This window comes from Acomys russatus, chromosome 16, assembly GCF_903995435.1.
Source record: "Acomys russatus chromosome 16, mAcoRus1.1, whole genome shotgun sequence".
Lineage (NCBI taxonomy): Eukaryota > Metazoa > Chordata > Mammalia > Rodentia > Muridae > Acomys > Acomys russatus.
In genome coordinates this window covers 2444486-2468719 of record NC_067152.1, presented here as the reverse complement: position 1 = coordinate 2468719, position 24234 = coordinate 2444486, and the positions used below count along the sequence as shown (strand labels likewise).

The 24234-nt window shown below is 51.2% G+C and overlaps 1 protein-coding gene across 2 annotated transcripts in view; it reads right to left on the bottom strand.

Annotated features, from left to right (window-relative positions):
• Slc43a2 (solute carrier family 43 member 2) overlaps positions 1-23860 on the bottom strand; it is a 47057-nt gene extending 23197 nt beyond the window's left edge. Inside the window, exons 1-5 of one of the 2 annotated variants that reach the window (XM_051157966.1) lie at positions 23747-23860; positions 22760-22967; positions 10939-11146; positions 9341-9396; positions 8003-8079 (exon numbers count right to left, since the gene is read on the bottom strand). In XM_051157966.1, coding sequence (XP_051013923.1) covers positions 8003-8079; positions 9341-9396; positions 10939-11146; positions 22760-22919 — 501 coding nt within the window. In that variant the 5' untranslated portion in view covers positions 22920-22967; positions 23747-23860. Of the gene's footprint in view, positions 1-8002; positions 8080-9340; positions 9397-10938; positions 11147-22759; positions 22968-23147; positions 23663-23746 lie in introns of those variants that run through there. The other variant, XM_051157965.1, reaches the window with a different exon arrangement.
• Between the last annotated feature and the right edge of the window lie 374 nt (positions 23861-24234).

Sequence of the window (24234 nt, the reverse complement as noted above, 5' to 3'; positions counted from 1 at the left end):
TTAAAGCCCTGAAAGCGACTAAATGTTCCTCGTCATGTTCATCCACTGCTTACAAAACCCTCAGGGTCTGAACTGGGCACGGCGACACACACCTGCACAGCGACACACACCTGCACGGCGACACACACCTGCACAGCGACGCACACCTGCACAGCAACACACACCTGCACAGTGACACACACCTGCACAGTGACGCACACCTGCACAGCGACGCACACCTGCACAGCGACACACACCTGCACAGCGACGCACACCTGCACAGCGAGGCACACCTGCACAGCGACACACACCTGCACAGCGACACACACCTGCACAGCGACGCACACCTGCACAGCGACGCACACCTGCACAGCGACACACACCTGCACAGCGACACACACCTTGATCCCAGCCCTCAGGAGGTGAGAGGACCAGAAATTCACGGTCACCCTCAGCCAGCCTATGTTAGAACAACACATTTAGTAAAGGGCAGAGTTAGGACTCAAAAGTGTAGTGGGTCAAGGCTGGTAGGACTCTTCTGGTTTATATCTCAAGCCATTTCGCCTCGCATGTCTGTCATCTTTTCCCCTTACATGTTCCTTATTAGGCAGATTCAAGCTCACTGGGGATTCTTTCTTCTTCTGGTTTTGTTTGTTTGTTTGTTTTGGTATTTTTGGTGGGTGTTTAGCCTTGGCTGTCCTGGGCTCACTTTGTAGACCAGGCTGGCCTCAAACTCACAGCGATGCGCCTGCCTCTGTCTCCCGAGTGCTGGGATTAAAGGCGTGCACCACCACACCCATCCACTGGGGATTCTGATATCCCTTCGGATGCTCCTTTTAGACCTCCCAGCCCCTGCCCTCGGCTGATCCCTGTGAGCCAGGACCATACCACCCGGGGATGTGTGTTTGTATACGGACTCGACTGCCTGTTTCTTCCAGGCCTGGACCCCCTTCTCTCTCACTGGTCTTATTCTCTCCTCCTGTCAGACATAACGGTGCTGAGAAGTGGTGGTGACGTAGTTAGTGCTGGCTGAGTATTAAGCTGACTGCCTTAGCGGGGCCTCGAGGGCCTGCTGGAGGGGAAAGCCAGATCTGCTGCCAAATAGGAAGCGGGAGCCGTGCTGCAGTGCCAGGTGCCAGGGAAACACTGCAGAGGCTGCTTCCTGGCTCCCCGGCACACACTCACAGGCAGGACAGCGTAAGCCCCTCTCCCAGCTCTTGGTTTCTCTTCACAGCCACCTTGCTGCCTCTATTCTGCTAAGCAAAACCTGTCCTCAGTGCCTGAGCTCTTGGGCCTCATGGTAGGCCTGCCCTCACCCTGATGACTCACTCTCTCAGCTGTACCGTAAACAGGCCCAGCTGTGTCACATCCCCAGAGGGGAAAACAGCAGCTGCGGGCCGCCCCTCCCCTAGTGTTCAGGTCACTGGACAAGAATCCCCAGAGGCCACTGCCAAAAACAGATTGGACCATCTTCCTTAGGGACCCTAAGAAGCCCAAAGACGTGTGCCTCTTTTCACAGGAAACCCCAGGGGAGGCCTCGGGGTAAGTGACACTCCTTTTTCAGATCCAAGGCCTCCTGAATCCACTCTCCCTGAGGATTCACCCAGACTCTCTAATGAAGTCAAAGAGCCAAGCAGTGGGTGGGGGCTAACATTCTAGGCCTGTGGTCCCTCAAAGAGATGGCATATACACCCTGAGTTCAGTAAAGCCTGTACAGGCCAGGGTCCAGTCTATCTTGTCCAGACTGTCTAGCCAGGAACTAGTCAGGACAAGTGGATTCAGTAAAGCTGGGCCGTTCCCTAACGGAAACAAGTGGGCACCCTCAGCACACACCACGGGGAAGGTCCTTGCGGTCACCTTTTCGCTTCACTGGTGCAGGGGTGGGGAGGGAAAACTGCCTTCTCCCAGCCACCTCCCGTTCCACCTGCCAGGCCCAGATCTCTGCCGACACCCCCACTGCCTCCTGTCAAGCCCTGCACATGTCATGTGGAGCAAAGCCGTCAGGTGGAACCCCTCTGATGGGCCAAACCTTGCCAGGCCAATGGCCATCAGCTGACTGCCTTGGCTTCCCAAGGCAATAGGAAATAGGAAAGCAGAGGTTAAGTGGGCTCTGGTCCTACCAGGAGGGCCCTCCCTGCCTGGCACCTGGGCGCTCCAGGTAGGAAACAAAGGAAACTCTGCCTGGCTGTGGAGTGGGGCTGCGCAGGAAGACGGCTGGACTCGCCCATCTGCTCACAGGGGGCATTTGCTTCCACACCTATCCCTCGGGTCCTTAAAGAGAGGGATGTGTATGTGCGCGCTCTGTCCTCGGCAAAGTCCAATCTAATTCCCCTGGGATCATTTCTTCCTCAGCTTTAAAGTCAAACTTCAATGAATAAAATGGGAAAAGCCCACAGAGGAGAATTTTTCCTCTCCTGAACATTTTGTAACCACTTTTCTGTGAGGGATTCAGACCAGAACGCCCCATCCCGCCCACACTGACAAGGGTCAGGGTAATGAAGTGGAAAAGATATGTTCACAAATTTGGCTCCATCTGCTCCCATCTCTAAGCAACCCAGGCCCTCGATTGTGGGGTGGCGGCCCAAAGATGCCACCTCAGCCGCCGGCCGATGTTTGTGCTTCAGTTGATGGCCCGAGCTAAAGGGCTGTACAAATTAGAGACATTGAGCAAACAGACCAGAGAGTGTGCTGACCAGATGTCCGGGGGAGGCCAAGGCTCCACACCATGGCGTGTGGGCTTGCACCGGTGGACTAGTGTGCCCCTCCCTCAGGGATGCCCCAGCCTCGTGCTACAAGAGCCCTGGCTGCTGATACCCTCTGAACCATCACACTCAAGGGGAGGGCTATAGTGTGGAGATCAGAATGCAGACTTCCCAGGCTCAGTGAGAGTGGAGGGTGGCTGAGGGTGGGGGTGGGGGTGCAAGCTATAGGCCACCTCCTCCTGCGGCTGTGAGGAAAAGGCATTTTGCCAACTTGGGGCCCCTTCTCCACCAATGGGTCTAACAGCCCCCAGCCCATGTCATACAAAGCCCCTTTGGCCTGAGAAAGTCCCCAAATGAAGGTTTCCCTGACAACATACTCCCCCCACATTCCCAGGTTATCAAGGAGCCATTCTCTGTTTAAAAGTCTATGTAGATTTGATTTAGGGAGTTCTAAAGGCAATCTTAAAAAACTCTTTTGTCTCCAAAAAAAGAAAACAGGGATGGGAGATGCAAACAGAAAGCACGCTGTGCTGCCAGCGCTGTGTCTCTGGGAGCTGGTCCTGACAGTTCTGCTTTTTAAAGGCCTGGGCTGTGTCAGAACCACGTTCAGCTCTGCTCAGTAGAAGGCGTCGCCAGCCCAGGAACATTGCCTAACAGCCCCAGCCTGTCCTCGCTGACCCGCTTCCTCGTCCCTCTCAGGGTATAGTCTCATGAGAGATCAGGTCCCGTGGGAAGAAACATGAGACAGGGGAATGCCCAAGGAGACCCCTCCAGCCTGAGGGGGGGGGGGACTCAAACAGTGCTCAGAGAACAACCCTGTACAACCTGGGGGGGGCGGTCTGCAGGGGTGTTGACCCTCTGCCCTCAGATGGACAACAATGTAGCTTCTTGGAGCCTCTAGACCAAAAGTTGGCCAATGTTTTCCATAAAGAGCCAGAGAGTAAACATTTCTGTCTTTGTGGGCCAGATGGTCTCTGTCATGAGACCCTGAAAGTCCCTGTGGCATGGGAGCATCCCAGACAACAGGTGAGCAAACAAGCATGATGTGGTTCAGGCAAAGCCTTGTTTATGTAAATGGACAGAGGTTTGGAGTTGCCCTGGGGTAGCAGCTCACTGACCCCTGTACTCTAGGTCCAATGTACAGAAGCCAGGACAAGCCCCACACCCTCCCTTGCAAGGATGGGTCCCTGCTACCAAATGCTTTACATAGTGTCCACTCACCATCCAGTGGATAGGACAGCCAGGAGCTACTAGAAACACACACACACATGCACACAGGCACACGCACACACACAGAGAAGCTGAAAGCAACCCATAGTCTGCAAGCCAATGTCCCCAGCAAAGCCTGTATGTACACATTTGCTTGTGGTCCAAGTGCATAGTTTTCTAGAGCCTATTCGTGGCCCATCTAGAAATCTAAAAACCCTAGGTAAACCTTTACTCCTACAGAGAGATTATTTGTATTTCAAAGAGATTTTTACAAAGTACAAGGAAGAAAAAAATCACACAAAGGAGAATTAGATAAATGATACAAAGGAGCAATTCACTGAAAGTGCACAGTGACAACAGGGCTGGGATGGTGGAACACACCCATCCTGGCACTTGGGAGGTGAAAGCTGGAGGATCAGGAATGAAAGGAGCCTGGGCTACACAGCAAGTTCAAACACCATCACTGGCCAGCCAAACTGCCTAAAGTTTAAAAGATGAGCCGGGCGTGGTGGCGCAGCCCTTTAATCCCAGCAATGGGGAGGCAGAGGCAGGTGGAATGATATGAGTTCGAGGACAGCCTGGTCTACAAAGCAAGTCCAGGACAGCCAAGGCTACACAGAGAGACCTTGTCTTGAAAAACCAAAACAAACAAACAAACAAAAAAAGATGAAAACATTTGAACACTCTTTTAACTCCAGCACATAAGAAGCAGAAACAGACTTTGTGAGTTTGGGGCTAGCCTGGTCTACACAGCAAGTGACAGGCCAGCCAGGGCTGCATAGTGAGACCTTAAAGAAACAAAACAAAAGCCGAGTGGTGGTGGCGCACGCCTTTAAATCCCAGCACTCGGGAGGCAGAGGCAGGCAGATCACTGTGAGTTCGAGGCCAGGCTGGTCTACAAAGTGAGTCCAGGACAGCCAAGGCTACACAGACAGAGAAACCTTGTCTTGAAAAATCTAAAAAAGAAAAACAAACAAACAAACAAACAAAAAAGAAACAAGTAAAAGATAAAAGAGGACCAGCAAGATGGCTCAGCATATAAAGGCATTTGATAAGAAAGCTGAGAAAACTCTCCTCAGACCACAGTATGAGCACATGCCTACACACAAAACAAACAAAGCAAAGCAAACAAATAAACATAAAAAATATGCCAAAGGCGAACGATGTCCTGGAGGGGGATATGAAAAGGTATGTACGTTCAGACAGGTTACTGGGACTGTAAGTGCAGACGGTGAACTCCACTTTCGGAGTCTGCTTGAAAGCATTTATTAAAATTTAAAACACTAGTAACCCAAGGCCTAGAAATTCCACTTCCCGGGACTTATTTTACAGAAATGCACACACAGATGGTTTATTTTAACCATATTCATAAAGGGAAGAACTAGAAACAACCTGAACGTTCATGAGTGGGAAACTAGCTGAGTGAATCACAGTTTGTCTCTACAATAGGGAGTGCAGAACTGAGCTATAGCGAGGACCTTCACTGGACACTAAAGAAAGAGCCAGGTGAGGTGGCCCACACCTTTAATCCCAGCACTTGGGAGGCAGTGGCAGGTGGATCACTGTGAGTTGAAGGCCAGCCTGGTCTACAAAGTGAGTCCAGGATGACCAAGGCTACACAGAGAAACCCTGTTTCAAAACAACAACAACAAACAAAGCACGGAGCTCTAGGTAGTAGCCCGAATACAGAAGACACGTTATATAGATAAAACAAATGGATACAGTTAAAGCCAAAAGAGTAACACTGATGCAGACAGACAAAACACCATGGAAGGATGTGTTCTAAATTCCTGAAGGTAGACATTTAGAACCTTTGCAGCCTAGGATTTAAATTTCCGAAAGGCTGAATATTTAGAATATTTTTGTTTTATAACAACAGCATAATAAGAAAAGTAAAAAGAGCACTTATGAGTTGTCACGTTTTCCTAGAAGCGCCTTGGACTAGAGCTTCCCACTGCGTTTGGAAGGCTTTCTTTAATGTTGTGGAGATCATTGGAGAGTTATGAACAAGCACAAAGGCACAAATGTGTGAAAGTGTCACCACGGGATCTAACACTCTGTATACTAACTTAAAAAAAGCAATGAAGAAGGAAGTAGACACACAAAATAAAGGTTCCCTCTCTTTTTTGTATGGTTTTGTTTTGGTTTGGGTGTTTTGTTTTGTTTTTGAGATAGAATCTGCTGCGTAGCCCAGGCTGGCTCCAAACTTTTGATTCTCTTGTCCCAGCTTCCTCAGAAGCAGCGTGACAGGCACATCACTGTATCTGCCCTACCAATTTTTTTATTTTAATTTTTTATTTTATTTTATTGGAGAAGGGGTTTCTCTATGGTCCTGGCCATCCTGTAGCTCAAAGTATAGACCAAGGCTGACCTTGAACTCACAAAGCCTCCCAAGTGCTGGGATTAAAGGCCTGGGCCACCACAGCAGGTGCCTACAGGACGTTTTGTTTGTTTGATTGATTTGGGTTTTTGAGACAGGGTTTCTTTGTGTAGCTGTAACTGTCCTGGAACTTGCTCTGTAGCTCTGATTGCCTCTGCCTCTGGAGTGCTGGGATTACAGGTGGGTACGGCTGTAGCCAGCTCTTCCCTGCTGGGGTTGGTACCTGGAGTCAGACGCATGCGCGCTGCCCCTGAGCTGCACCCCAGCCCGTATTTCTCGCATGCCTCACAGTGACTAAGCATCGGTCTGCATTGTGCTGCTTAAGCTCCTCATCTCAGACTTACATCCCTGACGGTCACATCTGCCCTAGCAGATGCCCAGCGTGACTGAAATAGCAGGGGCGACGCCAGGCTTTATTTTTCATCTTGATAAAAAGAAGGCCTGGTGGTTTTCATGCTGCCCAAGAACAAACAGGGCGGCGTGTGACTCCTGTTTCACACTTACACAACCTAGTGGAATTTGTGTACTTTTCACAGTATGAACATATTTCTCGCTGTTTCAACATTTGTTTTCCTCTGGGATTACGAGAGAATATATCTATTTTTTTATTTTTAAATGCATCTGATTTTAAAAAATAAAATAATAAATGCCCTAACAGATACAAAGTAAATCTACCTGGCATGCAATAGAGGTAAAGCAACTCAGTCCCCAGGCTTAAGCGTGTTGCCCACCCTCAGACACCACCCACACCCAGGGCGCAGCACACACACTGTCTATACTGGGTCTTCTTCGCTGAACAGAGACTGCAGTGAAAGACCCATGTCCATGGGCACAGGCCCAGACAGTCATCTTCCTTCCCCGCGGGGGCAAAGCACAGGAAAGGGGAGCAGAGAAGAGGTGGGCCCGCAGGCGGGCACAGAGATGCTAGCGTCTCTTCAGGCTCCTTTGTCAAAGGACTAGGAAGGTTCCAGAAAAGGCCTCTCAACAGCTTGGCTCCTGACTCAAGCACAATGGTAACTCAGAACCAGACTTCACTGCTAACAGAATGGCAGCTGGTGAATCCCCAGCCCTTCCTCAGAGGTGAGCTGAGTAGGGAGGATGTCCCTGCCAACAGAAGCTTCTGGATGGTACCATGGGCTGGCAGGGCAAGTCTACAGTCCTCCCTCTGCGAAAGATGTTTCTATACATCCGCCCCCTCCAGCCCTCCTCCCCATTTAAATAAGAAGTCCGTTTTGTAGCATCCTCGTGGTCCTAGGAAGAATATGCTCAAAGTTCCGAGAAATGGCCCCACCCATCTGGGCAGACAACTGTGCCCTAGCCAAGAAGAGTGTCACAATGTTGCCACTCAGTTCTAAGCATCCACAAAGGTTGGGGCTGAGTGGTTCCAGGACAGGCTTGTCCACAAATGGCTTTCCTGGAGAGCCTTCAGGACAGCAGCCATGGAAGAGAGCGTCTTTTCTGGACACACGATTAATAACCTGCATCCTCCAATGCCAAAGGCAAAGCAAGGCCAGAGGAAACTTCAAATCACCCTGGGAGGAGCATCTGCCCGCCTTCGAGCCTATGAGACTGGCTTTGCTGTCAGGCCACCGCACGCACAGCCCCTACACTGCTTGGGACACCCGAGTGTATTTGAGAATGGAAGGAAAGGACCCAGAAACCAACAGATATGCCCCGCATTCACAGTTTACTCAGCTGAAAATGCTCCTTAACATAACAAGCCAATACTTACTGTTAACGAAGTGAACGTCATGCACATCCCCCCAAAGCCATTCAGAGCCAAGGCGATGAAGATGAGCACAGAGAGCGCTGTGGACAGACAGAAAGTCGTTAAGTAGGGGAGCCCAGGGGCACAGTGTTCCACACCGAGAAGGCTACAGAGGAGCCAAAAATAAAGCCTCGGCCACCATGGGTTGGTGGCACCTCACTCTCATCCTCCTGCCTACCTCATGGAGCTTGAGTCCTAGCAAAAGGCTGACACTCACTCTCTTCTCTCTGTTAACCTAGCAGCAAGCAGACAGCCCCCCAAAAGCTGCTAACAGGCACCAAAAACCCAGGTTCCTGAAAATCAGTGGATGAGCCTAGAGAAGACAGTTGTGAAAATTTATGTCCTGTTTTGGTGATGTTCTATTTCCAACATACATTATTTATTTATTTATTTATTTATTTATTTGTTGGTTGGTTGGTTGTTTGAGACAGGTTCTTCTGTGTAGCCCTGGCTGTCCTGGAATTCACTCTGTAGTCCAGGCTGGCCTCAAACTCACAGAGATCTACCTGCCTCTGCCACTAAGTTGGTGCTCGGCCTCTGCCTCCTAAGTGGTGCGCCACAACCATCGGATCTTGGGGCTCTAAAAGCCCTTAGATTCTCTGGCTGGGGGATGGGATCCAGGTGTCTCCTAAGCTGTTTTTAAAGAGTTGTCCTGGGCTGCCTTGAGGGCTCAGCTGAGCTGGTGTGATGCATCAGGCTGTAATCCCAGCCCTTAGGCTGAACCAGACTGTAAGCCTAAGACTAGCTTGGGCTACCTCAGTCTCAAAGAGCCAAGTACTGGGGACATTTGCTCAGTGACAGAGTGCTTGCTTGCCTGGCATTTGTAAGCCCTGGCTTCAATTCCCCAAACTGAATGAAAAAGAAGAAGAGGGGGAGGAGCAGGAGGAGAAGGAGATGGCTCAGCCTACCATTTCTGCACCATGGAAAGCCATGTCCAGTAGATGGCCTGATAGATAAACCTTGTTTTCACGTGGCACCAATGATGCTACCACTAGAAGCCTCACATGCCCTGGGAACACGTCTCACATGTTTGCTTGAGATGATTATTCTTAGTAGCCATGCATTTGAAAGAGCTAAATCCTAGGCAACAGACTGGCAGAAAGCTGCCACAGCCACCCATGAGATTAGTGAGGAGCCGGCCAGCAACAGGTAATCCTCTTGGTGACATCAAGCCTAGTGTAGCTATAACTAACACACAACACCACCACCACCACCACCACCACCCAAGACAGGTGGGCCAATGAGCATCTGTGGATAATGGATCTTCCCTCAGTGGGGGGCAGGAAGAAAAAGCATACTCACAGTCTGGGCTGCTCGCTCCATATGCAATCAGCAAGCAGGAGACGGCGAAGCAGGCACTAAAACCAAACAGAGAGTGTACGGTTTACACTACGCCATCCGCTGCTATTAGTGCAGAGCTGTGTGTGGGTCTTTATTGTCGCTTTGGGATGTTTATCCGTGTTAATTAACAGTTCTACGGCAACCCGGGAAGTGCCTCAGGGGGGCTGCAGGACTATGCAGGACGCTGGCCCATTAGCACTGTTTCCAGTGCTGAGAACTGCGCTGTGGGTCTTTTGTATGCTACGTGAGTGCCACCTCTGAGCTGCATCCTCAGCCGCATTTCATAATTGTTAAGATGTCATTCATTTTTGCCAGGCTGTGGTGGCACACGCCTTTAGTCCCAGCACTCAGGAAGCTGAGCCAGGCAGATCTCTTAGTTCAAGGCCAGAGGGAGTGCCAAGACTACCAGGGAGTACTTAGAGAAAATCTGTCTGCAAACACACACACACACACACACACACACACACACACACACACACACCAAAACAAAAACCTTCATTCATTTTAATTAATTAATTAACTTTACTCAGGTTTTTTGTTTTTGTTTTTGTTTTGTTTTGTTTTGTTTTGCTGGCGGTAGAACCCAGGGCCATGCACAGGTTTGGTAGGCACTCTCCCACTGAGCCTGAGCCTCATCCACAGCCTTTATATTTAAAGCACTTAATGCCTGGTCTACAAAGCGAGTCTGGGACAGCCAAGGTTATACAGAGAAACCCTGCCTCGAAAAACAAAACAAAACAAACAACAACAAAAGAATGCCATCTGTGAGGGCCAGGGGTGGTAGAGCACTCGAGAGGCAGAGGCATGTGGATCGCTGTGAGTTCAAGGCCAGCCTGGTCTACAAAGTGAGTCCAGGACAGCCAAGGCTACACAGAGACACCCTGTCTCAAAAAACAAAACAAAACAAAAAAAAGCCATCTGTGGGCCATAGTTTAGGTGTAGAAAGAACACTTTGCCCAGCACACATATGGCAGAGTTTAATGTGCAGCAACACTCATCCCCACACACACACACACACACGAGGAGGAAGAATGACATATGTATATCTAATTTACATTTGCATATATTTATATATGTTCAAAACTTTTCTTTTTCTGGAGGAAGTATAAGGCCAGAAGTCTTTGGAAACCAATGCTCTATTCTGCTTATTTTACTTAGTGTGTGTCCATCTCACACGGCACGAGAACAGTGGTCAGCAAGCAACTTTCAGGAGTCAGTTCTCTAGCGAGGACAGAACTGAGGTCATCAGGCTTGGTGGCAAGTATCTTTCCCTGAAGGGCCAATTAATGGCCCCAAAGGCTAATGTTAAAAGCCGAACAAGCTCAGGGCCTCCCAGACGGGTGGGAGTCCTGCAGCTTGCATGCAGAAGTGCACGCAGAAACAGTGAGGATCACAGCGTCTACCGATTCTGTGCCAGATAGTAGTAGTAACCCTGCCCCAGGCAGGCATTTAGAGAGCCTCATGGTGCACCTGCTAACACATTCCAAGACTCCCTACAGCAGGGAATGCAGCACAAGGTATCACCTATCCCCCTGTCGCCTCAAGGAACCCGTACTGACCTGCCCAGCAGCCTGAGCTTCCTTGGACCATACTTGTCCATGATGATGCCCAGGGGCAGGGTGATGGCACTGAGCAGGAAGGAGCCCACGGTGAACGCCAGATTTAGAATCTCATCCTGGGCCTTGCAGCTGAGCCAGCCGTTCACCAGGATCACCTCCTCCTGCTCTGGCTCCGCGGTGCTCCCAACTGTGCCATTGCTGACATTCTCTGTGTGGGGAAAGAAAGAGCACATGGTAGGCATCCCCAAAGACTCAAGCGGCAGATGCACCTTCAGAATTACACCACCGAGAAAGCCAAAGCTTGCTCTGTGCGCCGCAAGGCTCACAGCAACTGGCAAGATGTGTTTTGTTCTTCCCAGAGCCCCTGTAGTAATAATGCAGATGTTTGCAACATCTGTAGAAAGCACAGAGCAGGCAACGAATCCAATAGAGAGAGCCACTCCTCAGCAAAGACGCTGCCCACAACCTCGAGGGCTCCCTGTGTTCCTTGACACACACCTTCCGTCCCAGATTAAGGTTCCCAATCTAGCGTGATGGCAGATGCCTACAATCTAAGCACAGGGGAGGCCGATGAAGGAAGATCAGGGGCTCAGAGTCACCCACAGACAGATAAGGAGTCGGAGGGCAGTCTAGACCACAAGAGACCCTGTGTCAAAAGGGTGAGTGGGACACGATGGCTCAGCAGGTAAAGGCACCTGCCACCAAGTCTGACGAGCCGAACTGCATCCCCAGGACCCACGTGACAGAAGGTGAGGATCACTCCCAGAGACTGTGCTGACTTCTGCTTGTGTCCTGTGATTTGCATGCCGGGAACATGCGCACTCATGTGCGCACACACACATTAAATAAATGTAATAAAGCAGCGCAGAAGCTGTGTACACAGGCACAGCACTTCTTTACATCAGCACTCGGGAGGCAGAGGCAGGCAGATCTCTGAGTTCGAGGCCAGGCTGGTCTACAAACTGAGTCCAGGACAGCCAGGCTTCTGTTTCACAGAGAAACCTTGTCTTGAAAAACCAAATAAAGGAAGGAAGGAAGGAAGGAAGGAAACTTGGGTATGGTGTCAAATGGGGGAGGCAGAGAAAGATGGATCCTTGGGGCTTAATGGTCAGTTCAGTCAGTCTAACCTACTTGGCAAACTCTAGGTTAGTGAGAAACCCTACTGCAAAAAATAAATAAATAATTAAAAAACAAGAAACCCAAGGTGGATAGCTCCTAAAGAAACAACGCCTAGGGATGTCTCTACATGCTTATGTGCAAACATGCACATGTGCACATACATGTATGCAGTGGGCATGAGCACACTCACACACATACACAAGGCCACCTGGGCTTCAGAGTGAGACCTCATCTCAAAAATATGATTCCCCAGGAGGCAGCAGCCCATATCTTTTTTTTTTTTTTTTTTTTTTTTTTTTTTTTTTTTTTTTTGTTTTTTCGAGACAGGGTTTCTCTGTGTAGCCTTGGCCATCCTGGACTCACTTTGTAGACCAGGCTGGCCTCGAACTCACAGCGATCCACCTACCTCTGCCTCCCGAGTGCTGGGATTAAAGGCGTGTGCCACCACGCCCGGCTAGCAGCCCATATCTTTAATCTCAGCACTTGGGAGGCAGAGGCAGATGGATTTCTGTGAGTTCAAGGACAGCCAACTCAAAAAAAAAAAAAAAAAAAAAAGGACAGCCAACTCTACACAGAGACACGGTCTCCAAAAATTAATTAATTAGTTAGTTAAAAAGTGATTTGCATTCTACAGTATTCTATACCCTACACCCAATCACAGTGTCCATAGCTCAGGGTCCAGCCTTAGCTGTGGAGGCCCAGGCTGTCTCAAACATAACCACAAGCAGCCAATGTGGAAGAGGACTTGGGAAAGACAGGCTGCAAACTGAATGGCCCCGTGCTTCTGGACCACTGCATGTGGCATATGACGTCTCCCACCGTAGAATTTCCAGGCCTCCCAACACCATGTACTGCTACTCAGAACCAAAAAAAAAAAAAAAAAAAAAAAAAAAAAAAAGGGTTGGAGATCCCGGTCTGTTTTTGAGATCCTGGACATTAAATTCAGGCCCACATGTATATAAGGCAAGCCACCTACCACTTAGCTACGCTCCCAGCTCGAGTTTTCGTCTCCTTAAGAGCACAGGAGCTATTTTCTTTCATTTACAGAGACGCACCTCTCTTACCCCTCTTACTGGAGTCACTGTGTTTGTTGATGGCCACCCACCTCCCTTGACGACACCCACCGCCTGTTGTGTCAGCCACACCTGCATGCATATGAACCCCCTCCAAAGTTCACCCACAGTGAAAACTGCACAAAAGGACAGTGCTGGCAGGAGAGAGGGTGGGGGCCAGCTGGGGATGGCATTGAGGAACCCTCCTTGCTGGGACCACTCCTTTAAGTGATGCAAACTACTCCTGCAGAAGCAAGCGTTCATATTCACTTTGAGGTGCCATCAAAGAGCCAAGGAAACTCTTCCCCAGGTTAACTGCCGGCCTCCCAGCTGCCGCCCTCGAGGTGTACAAAGCCTGTGGGGGGGGGGGCGGGGGGCCCTCTCGCAGCCACCCAAGGTAACTGGAAGAAGCACTTGGGGTGACTAGTGGCATATGCCTACCTCTTCTGACCCAAGAGCCCTGCTAGGGGCACACAGAGGCGACAGTGGCTGACCCGCCTCTGGATTCTAAGTTCCCTTCTCCTGCTCCGTCTTGTATAACCTTGGAATGTGACTTGCACTTGCTTTGCTAGAGCTAGACAGAGTCTGATTACAGTGTACCTCTAGAGCTTTGGGGACAATCGTTGAGAAAAAACATTCTAGAACTCGCAACGGGCATGCAAAGTGTGTGGTAAGTAAGTACTGTTATTGTGGGGCTCAGGATGGGGGTGGTTCAATGGAACAGCAGCTTCTCACCGTGCCAAGGAACACAGTGCTGTTATCAACGAGTCACAGCATGAGCTGTGGGTTTAGGGGTGCCTGGGCTGAGCCTGAGGCTAGGGACAGTCTTCTGGCTACTGTGTAGCGGTCTCTCAGTGGGCCCTGGCCACCGGAGCTGTTTACTGAATGAGTGGAAAGGATGAATCAGATCCCAGTGGCCAAAGGGATCAAGAAGGGAAAGGAAATAGGATGCGCAGAACCAAGCCGAAGACAGAAGGACTTAGGGAGATCAGAGCCGCAAGTTAACACCCTGAACCCACACGAACAAAACCCGCTCCTGCCACTTTCAATCCCCACTCCACGTCACCTTCCACGCTGACAACCAAACACACGGCAAGCAGGGGCCTCTGAGCCCACTGGTCCCACGTGCTGTTGTGGCCGCTGGCAGGTGTGAGGCAGTTCCTGGAAACAAGGAGGCTGGTTTCGGGTGTCAGCCCAGCCAGCGGAACAGGAACTGGACCTGAAGGAGGCGGACAGGGCCTCCACCCAGCTTAGGAGCACTTCTTCCAGGCAATCACACAGGTATGAACCAGGCAGCACAGATAAGACCGAGTGGACAGGTGGAGGGAGGGCACGCCAGCATGAGAGACCTGACCACACAGGGTCTGGAGTCAGTTATTTCCACTCAAGAAGGTGGAACAGGGGAGGAAGGGTTGTTTTTATTATTTTTTGGGTTTTTGGGGGTTTTTTTAGGGGGGCAGGGCACAAGGCTGGTGCAGCCTATTAAAAGGCACTCTCTCCCACTGTTCCTTTCTCTTTTTCTGCTTTTCCGAGAGGGCTGTCCTGGAACTTACATTATAGACTAGGTTGGCCTCAAACTCAGGGATTTGCGCTGCCTCTGCCTCCCAAGTGTGCCACCATGCCCGGCTTCCATGACTCTTCTCATCAAGAGATAGAAGGCAAAATCCTGAGGCACTGGCTGGGTACAGCCCCAGGTCGCGGGTTCAATTCTCAGCATTGCAGGTTAATAAAAATAAAGTCTTAGGGGCTGGAGAGATGGCTCAGTGGTTAGAGCACTTGTTGCTCTTACAGAGGACTTAGGCTCAGTTCCCACGTGGTGGCCTGTAAGCGCTGAAATTCTAGCACTAGAGGAGCCAGTGCTGTCTTCTGACCGCCAGTGGCACCAGGCACACATGTACTGCACATAAACACATTTAGGCAAAACATTTATACACATAAAATAAATCAATCTTAAAAAAATTTTTTTTAATCCTAAGATGGGCTGGTGAGATGGCTCAGCAGATACCGAGCCTGACAGCTCAAGTTTGATCCATCCCTAGGACTCATATGGTCGAAGCAACGAACCAACTCCTACAAGCTGTTTTCTCACTTCCACATGTACACTGTGCCTCATGCGTACTCAGACACACATACACAGACACACACATACAAATAGCTAAATATAATTTTCAAAATTCAAACCCCGTTCGAGGCCAACCTCTACAAAGCGAGTCCAGGACAGCCAAAGGCTACACAGAGAAACCCTGCCTCGAAAAACCAAAATAAAATAAAATAAAAAATCAGCCCCAAGGCCCTCACAGCCTCCTGACATGGTGGAAGTGAGCACATGCGGCCGAACATCTGAAGCCTGATGATCTGTTTGGTCTTCAACTCGACACGAGGCATCTGAGGAGAGGGGCTGGGCTGGAAGGGAGGGCTGTCGTCCATCCTTCCTTCACTGCTGCTAGAACAGCTACAGCCAGGAGCAGGGACCAATACTTCAAGCCACCAGTATCTGCTCTTAAATCCCCATCAACTCTCTCTGCTCACCTGCCTCCAGGAGGTGATGTCTAGGAGCAAATGACCTTGGAGTTAGGGGATCAAACAGCTTTTTTCTGGTTTTTTTTTTTTTTTTTTTTTTGGTTATTTATTTATTTGGTTTTTCGACACAGACTTTCTCTGTGTACCCTTGACTATCCTGGACCTGCTTTTAGACCAGGCTGGCCTCGAACTGACAGTGATCCGGCTGCCTCTGCCTCGCAAGTGCTGGTATTAAAGGCGTGCGTCACTATGCCCGGCTCCAAATAACATTCTTTTCTCTGTCTGGGGAGCTTGAGTGTCCCTTACATGGGGAGGAAACTGAACCCTCAGGGAGTCTGGACTTCTGTTAACAATAAACAGGCCACACAAATCTTCCTGGTCCCAGTAGATACCCATTCATACCCAGGCTGTCCGTGACTTTCCTTTTCCCTCTCAGCCACAGAAAGCCAGCAAAGGGACGAGCACTAGGAAGTGTGAGGTCCCCAAGGTGTCCCCTGCTCAGCCAAGAGTGTAGCCATTGCCAACCCAGCTCAGGCCAGCCTGTTTGGGTCTCGCCTGCACCTGTTTATTAAACAGGTGCCTCCAGCACGGAGCAGCAGCCTGGGCCAGGCCTGTGGGGGAGGGGGGCAGTGGGGGGGGTGGAGACGACAACACAAGCAAGAAGACAGAGGATAAAGTGGAGTGCCAGAGTATGCTGAGAACAGGCCTAGGGCTGCCAGGCCCAGGACGGGAGGACAATGCCCTGTATTGTTGGCTCCACTCACAAACAAAAATCTTAACAGTGAAGGCAGAGGAGGCAAGAGGGTTCTGTGACCGGACTCAGGGCTCCCCTTGGCTTCACTAGGGTCAGAGAGAGTCCTCCCCTCACCCCAGGCAAACAAAGAGAATGGGGAACTCCAGCACACCTCCCCATGGCGCAGAGGGAACACAGAGGCACACAGATGGAGACGGCCTCTAAGGCCTCTAAGTTCCTCGGCAGCCTTTTCTCAGGCTGTGGCTGGTGACTGAGCTCCTCCCCTCCGTGGTGCTGAGCCCCGGGCCAGGCCTCCTGAGGGTACCTGCCTCAGCATCTCCTGCCTCTCTCTCATCCTTAGTCTATCCGGCAACAGGAAGCCGCAAGTCAGGCCAGCGCAGGGGAGATGTGGGTGAGAGGTCGCCTAAACCACAGAGCCAGCAGGAGGCAGGACACAGTCAGTACCACTGGGCCCTCTCACCGAGGTCCCGGCAGCAGCGGCCACCCCCTGCTGACAGCCTGTGAGCGCTGACCAGCTGTTCATTAGGGGTCTTTCCTCAGGCAGCCAAGCACCCTCTCACTCTGACCCCATATTCCATGTGGAATTTCAGAGCAGGTGAGGGCCTTGTGAAAAGCCTCGTGGAGCCTGTCAGGGCTAGGGACTCTGCTTGTGCTGTCCTTGTAGCTTAGAGGCAGTCTGGAAGGCTGAGAGAACAAAGCTGGGAAAAAGCTGGGCAGCACCAGAGGCTCTTCCTATCGCCTAGGGAGAATGGGGCTGTCCCACTGCTCTCCCACAAAGCCACGGAAAGCCAACCCAAGCAGACAGGACCTTCATGAGACAGACACTAAGATAAAATAGGCTGACAGATGTCAGGGAGGGAAATCAGGTCATGAGAAGGGTGAGAGGGTGGTGGTGACAGCTAAGGGTATTCTTTGTGACATGTTTTTGAGGCTGTGGGTACAACCGTTCAGCCCTTTTACTATTTCTTCTGCAATTTTTCTGAATTCAAAATATACTAGGGGCAGCCAGGTGAGGTGGTGCACGCCTTTAATCCCAGCCCTCGGGAGGCAGAGGCAGGCAGATCACTGTGAGTCAAGGCCAGCCTTGTCTACAAAAGTGAGTCCAGGACAGCCACGACTGTTACACAGAGAAACCTTGTCTCGGAAAAAAACCTAAAAAAAAAAAAAAAAAAAAAAGAAAGAAAAAGAAAAATAAGAAAGAAAGAAAGAAAGAAAGATGAGTCAAGAGAACCCTAAGTTCAAGGCTAGCCTGAGCTATATAGTAAGAACGTGTCTCAAAGGAAATACAGTCACGCTCTAAGACAGTCATAAGCAATAAAAGTCTAAAGTTTTCCAACTTTATCATTGGCTTGTAGGTATGGATAAGAGCCACAGGTAAGCCCTTGAATTCTCCCTGTCCACATCTCAAGGCTGCCTGGTGTGGCGTCTTTCCCAGGGGACAGCAGTCCCTCTGCCCTCTTGCTTCTTGCTGTCAGCATTGAGAGGTCCTCTCGGGTCAGGGCGGGGAGTAAAGTGCTCACTGATCCCCAGTGAGCTGTGAACACTGAGCTCAGTGCTGTCACTGAGCCTCAATAAATAAAAGTGGACGGTAGAGCCAGGTATGGTGGCACAAGCCTTTAATTAATTCTAGCACCTGGGGGGCAGAGGCAGGCAGATGGCTGTGAGTTCAAGGCCAGCCTGGTTTACAGAGCGAGCCCATGACAGCCAAGGCTACAGAGAGAGACCCTGTTTTGAAAAACAAATAATTTCTAACAAGTGGACAGTGGAGAGGATGGCGGTGGTGCACGCCCTTAAGCCCAGCACTCAGAGGCAGAGGCAAAGGCAGGCAGATCTCTGAGAGTTCGAGGCCAGCCTGGTCTACAGAGTAAGTTCTAGGAAGGCCAGGGCTACACAGAGAAACTCTGTCTGGTATGGGGGGGGGGGGTGGGGGGGGGGGGGGGTGGAGCTTGGCACACGTGTCCATAAATATGACAGCATGCATATGTACACACAGATGGGGGTCTGTCTTCACGTCTGGGGCTAGGCTGAACTCTGCAGGGGCCACAGAGGCTTCCATCTTTGCAGTCCTCACTCGACCCACACCAGGCCTGTGGCAAGCCCTCAACTGTCCACAAGCGCCTGAGAGCTTCGCTGGGTTCTGGCAGGCCTCTGCCTCCCTGGCTTCCTTCCGGCCTTCCACCTGCCCAGTCATCTGTCTCCCTTCTGTGCCAGCCCTGTCTGTCTTCCCCTGTGAGGTGTCGGACATAGCCTACTCGGGCTCTCCCACACACTGGGCCCCCTTCTGTTACCCTCTAGGCTTGTGCATTAGGTTACCCCACTGGTCTCATTCCTACCACCACCCCACTTTATGGACTTGTTTCTAGGAACCCCCTACTCTAGCACCTCACGGCTGCTTATTAAGCCGGGTATGGTGGTACAGGCCTTAAATCCCAGAGGCAGGAGGAACTCTTGTCACTTCAAAGCCAGCCTACATAGTGAGTTCTGGGACATCGAGGGCTACATAATAGAGACTCTATCTGAAAACAAATAAATGAAAATAACGCTTACTGAATGTATGAGCTAAATAAGAAGAAACAATATTCACAGATACCGCTAGCCTATTACACCCTGTCATAACCCACCAACGAGCCAGGATGTGGCAGGACACACCTGTAGCCCCAGCCACTCAGGAGGCAGAGGCAGGTGGTCCAACTAGCCTGTTCGACATGGCAAATTCCAGGCCAGCCAGAGTTATATGATAAAACCCTGTCTTAAAACCAAACCAAACCAACGACCCCAAATCCACCAAAGAACAACAGAGAAAAGGAAGAAACAGGTCACGTCAGGTAACTATGGTGGTCACAGAGAGACCAAAGGACTCAGCTTGGAAAAAGCGCACTCTTCCCACACTAGACACCCAGTCGTCCATACCAGGAGGACAGGAGCGGTCTCTAGTTGCCATTACCAGGTGAGCATTATACAAAACTCAGGAAGTGTCCAGACCCAGCTCCCAAGCCCTAGCCCCTGTCCCTGTGACAGGAAAAGCAAAGCAATCTGAGGGGCCACAGCAATGCGAGGAATTCCTTTCCTTTTCCCACATCATCAAACTGGAACCCAATACCCCAACTGTAGCCATATTCTGACTCAGAGTCCCAACACAGTTCTGAAAACCTATCAACAGGTTCAGGCAAAATGCCTTCGGTGAGCAAACCCATGCCATCAACCTTAAAGACAGCAAGGATTGGAGACCCTGTACGCAGTCGGCTCTTTAAAACTGTACAGCCATCAAATCAAGCCATCTGCCAAGGTTGACAGTGTTGGGCCACAGAGCAAACCTTGGCCCTAACTTTGCCAGGCACTCCCAGTCAAGGAAGCGTACAAGCGTCTGGCCCCAAAAGTCAACGGGTTACCCGGACTCCGAGAAGCAAGGAGGCTGGAAAGATAAGCTGTGTGGAATCAGCAGGCTTTCCCCGCTGGGGATGCTAGGTCAGCGGGTTTGCCAGATAATCAGAGAAACCTAAATCAGACACACGAGCAAAGGCAAGGGATAAGAAGTTGATGTTCAACCCATGACCCTGACCCTTCCCCTTCACTTGGTTTGTAGGAGTGACCTGTCAAGTCTCTCCGGGGCTTAAATACCAAAGCAGTGCTGTGCTGGCACAATCCCTGCACGCCTCTCACCCAAAGGAAGGAAGAAGACAAGGTTTCCTTGGGAAAGCAATTTCCGACCTCATGGTGCCTGTACCATCTGAGAGATTGTGTAAGTGGACAATGTGACATCACCAGCACCATGAGTCAGGGGAAGAAAGGAAGGAAGGAAGGAAGGAAGGAAGGAAGGAAGGAAGAGAAGCCAGGCACGGTGGCACATGCCTGTAATCCCAACATTCAGGGCAGCAGAGGCAAGTGGATCTCTGTTAGTTCAAGGCCAGCCTGGTCTACAAAGTGAGTTCAGGACAGCCAAGGCTATACAGGGAAACCCTGTCTCAAAAAACTAAAACCCAAAATAAAACAAGTATTGAGCCAACACGGCCAGCTAAGGAGTCTATCTTTGGGGCTGGAGAGATGGCTCAGCAGTTAAGAGCACTGGCTGCTCTTTCAGAGGACCCAAGTTCAATTCCCAGCACCCACATGGCAGGTCACAACTGTCTATAACTCCTGTTCCAGGGGATCTGACACCCTCACACAGACATACGTGCAGGCAAAACACCAATGTATATAAAGTGCAAACAAAGTATTAAACATGAAAAAATCTTTCTTAAAAAAAAAAAGAAAGAGAAAAAGAAACGGAAGAAAAGAAGAAAATCTGAGCGCAGCAGACCTCTGGTCTGGGTGAGACACTACTAAAGGGTTTTTTGTTTGTTTGTTTGTATTTGTTTTTCGAGACAGGGTTTCTCTGTGTAGCCCTGGCTTTCCTGGACTCACTTTGTAGACCAGGCTGGCCTCGAACTCATAGCGATCCACCTGCCTCAGCCTCCCAAGTGCTGGGATTAAAGGCGTGCACCACCATCACCTGGCTAAAGGTTTTGTCTGGGGTTGATGACTTTTTAAAAAAGTTCTTTCTGTGTTTTAAACTCAACCTCCCACCCTGGTGTATTCTGTAACAAAGGGAGAAAGAGCCAACTGCTCCTACCTGTCCCTTTGAGAAGGGCCTTTAATCTCCTCACATCTCTGAAGCAAAACAGAAAGCTTGGTCAGGGAACAAGGTCTGACTCTCCCATCTCTCAAGATTTCTTGCTGATGTAGGGAAAGATCTGCCAAGAACCCTTAGGCTATTAGGAAATATTTTTCAGTGCTAAAGGCTAAAGGTTGATTATAAATGATAGACTTTCTGCCTTCTCCCAGGTGGCCTTTGAGTTCCCTCCCTGTCTCCTCTCTGGCTAAGCTCTGTACACTAAGGATCCTCTGCCCAGAGCAGAGAAGGGAAACAAAGGCTGACTCAGAGGTACTGGCAGTGGGTCCAAAGACTTCTCTTCCTGCTAAGAATAAGAAGCTGGGTTAGGTAGCACAGGCTTGCCGTCGCAACACTCTGGAGAATGAGACGCAAGGATTACAGATTAAAGGCTGTCCTGGGCTACAGAACAAGGCCCTGTCTCAAGTATAAAAGACAAACAAACAATAACAACATCTTTGGGGCCCCCACAGTGGTGGTGCAAGTCTTTGATGCTGGGAGGCAGAGGCAGGTGGATCTCTGAGTTGGAGGCCAGCCTGGTCTACAGAGTGAGTTCCAGAACAGACAGGGCTACACAGAAAAACCCTGTCTTGAAAATAAATAAATAAAACAAACAAATAAGACACTTTTAGAGGTGGCACTCGGAGTTAAAACGCTTGCCACCGAGTTTGCCAACCAGAGTTCTACCTCACAAATTTGCGTGGCAGAAGAAGAGAACCCACAATCAGAAGCTGACCTCGGCTCCCACACAATGCTCTGCGCCACCCCCCAATAAACAAGCAAATAAATGTAAGAAAAATTTTAAGTAAAAAAAAATAAACCAAAGGACTCTAGAAATAAAAAGTCATGCTAGCAATGACCTGAGGAGTCCACTCTGGGCCGGCTTCATCAGAGAACTGAAGTACAGGTGGGCCACAGCAAAGACAGGAGGCTCTTTTTTTTTTTTTTTTTTAAACCGAGGATGCCTAAGAAATGGGGGAGAGTTTGGTAGCTGACTGGGCCCTCCTGATGACACTGCTGAGCTGCAGCAACCAGGATGGGGAGACAGGAATGTAAGAAAGAAGGGTGGGGGTGGGGGGGGGGTGGGGGGTGAGGCCATCCTCAGCCTGCCTTCCAAACGTTGACCAAGCGTGCTGTTCCTTACTGTCCCCTTCCTCTTCCTCCCTACTATGATTTGGAAGCCACTAAGATGTTCTCACAGTTCAGAAGAGGAAATGGCCTTTGGAGAATCATAAGGCAGCAAAAAATAGACAAGAAATTCTATCTTGGCAAGCCTTTAAGGAGACTCCAAAATGGCCTGACTTAAAAACATGATGAGCCTTCCTTCGGGTGGAGGCGAAGCCACTTCCTCTCTCTTGCTGCACCCCGGCCTTTGAATCAAGTTCCTCTTTCTTACGCATTTACTGCAAGACAAGCGATTCTGCAGGCCCTGGAAGGCCAGGAGGCCAGCAATGTCCCTGAGTGCACGCAAGGGTTCTGAGTCTATTAGTCTGAAGCTTGGGGGAGGGGGGAGGAGGACTGTCTCAGCCTCAGTTTCTCCATCCACAAACAGGGACGATGGTAATGATTTGCACCCAGAGACAATCAGATGGGCCTTTTGGCACTCGGAGGCGGCGCTGTGCAACAAGCGGGCATCGCTAGCTTAGATCGTCACCACCATCCGCTCTCTCCCAAAGACCCACTGTAGGAACCTGCCCCCTCCACCCCCGACAAGGGCGCCCATCTCACCTGGCTTCGTACACAGGTAGGAGTAAAAGCCCTCCGACTTGAGCATGATGAGGAGCGAGCCCCAGCCCAGGAGCACTGCCGAGAAGAGGAGGTTTTCCACCACGGCCGTGCAGGCCATCCACCAGCGGCGCCGATGGGCAGTGGCCAGGGTGGGCGCCATGGTGCGGTGCGGCAGCAGCGGCGGCCGAGCTCCGGCTCTGCAGGACACCTGCGCACAGACCTCGGGTTCAGCGGTGGCTCTACCCAACCCGTGCGGCCGCTGGCGTACAGCGGCCAGCCTGTCAGCCCCCTGCAGCCCAAGCTATGGGTGCACGCCGCCGCAGAAGCGAACCCTAGCCCTGTGCAGGACCTGGGCCATCCCGAACCCGCGGCTGGCTAGTACTGCTACCTTCGGTCACAGTAGAGCCCTGCTGGCCAAGTGGAGAGGCTTCTCCCTTAGATCACTCGGAGGTAAACTGAGGCATGGCAGCTGGAAAAGGACTAATGTATGCTCAAGGACGTGGAGCTGGTCCTGACCCCAAACAGGACTGAGTAGCTACTCTGGGGGCCGAAAAGGGAGGCAGTTGGCGGTGAGGGCACCTGAGCAGAGGCACACCTGAGAGCTGCCACTCCCAGGGACCCTGACAGGCTCCCTCCCTCCCGCACTCGAGACCCTTCCCTAGAGCTCGTTCTTACAACCACAAGATCAGCCCCGGGAGCCCCGGAACGGCCCGCCCACGGCGCATTCATTGGCGGGACCGCACAGGAACTGCCGCGCCATTGGTCAGTGTCTAGGTCGCTAGGCGCTACCGCCACGCGAACCCCGCATGGGAGAGGCGAAGCCGGTTCAAACCGGCGGCGCGAGCCAGCCGCGCGACCCGCTTACCGGGCTGTTACCCCAGAAATTAGCCCGTTTCCATGGGAGCAGACCCCCGTCCCTCCATCCTCCTCCTCGCTCTTTTTCGTCACGTCTCCCGCGGGATGTCTTCCCGCTTGACAAGCCCGCACCTTCCCTCTAACCCCTGCCTGAGAGCAGCTTCAGGTTCCCGCACCTTCGTACGGGGCCCCGATCCCGGGAGTTCAGCTCGCCCAGCTCCTACCGACGTGTATCGGGCCCGCCCGGTGCCTTTTCTGTCCCCTTTATTTCCAGCCCTTTTATTCCTACCCTAAGATGAAAAACACTGCTGCCCGTTGATTGGCTGCGTGGGGCTGGAAACAGGCGTTGGCCAATCAGCAGCTACCCGCCCGCCCCCCGGCGAGCAGAAGCCGGTTCCGGCCGGACTTGGAGACAAACAAGAGGAATGGGGGGGCTGGGGTTGTCGGCTGGGGCAAGCCCAGCTCTACCCAGTTAAACTGAAGTGCCCCTCGACCCGCTACCCCCGCGAGCATCGCCCCACGCCCTCCTCGGAGTCCTCTTTCTTGTTAAGTCCCTGGGTCCGTGGTTCAGGGAGTCTTGGTCCACACCGAGCTGGGCTCCAGGACCGTCCCGTTAGGCT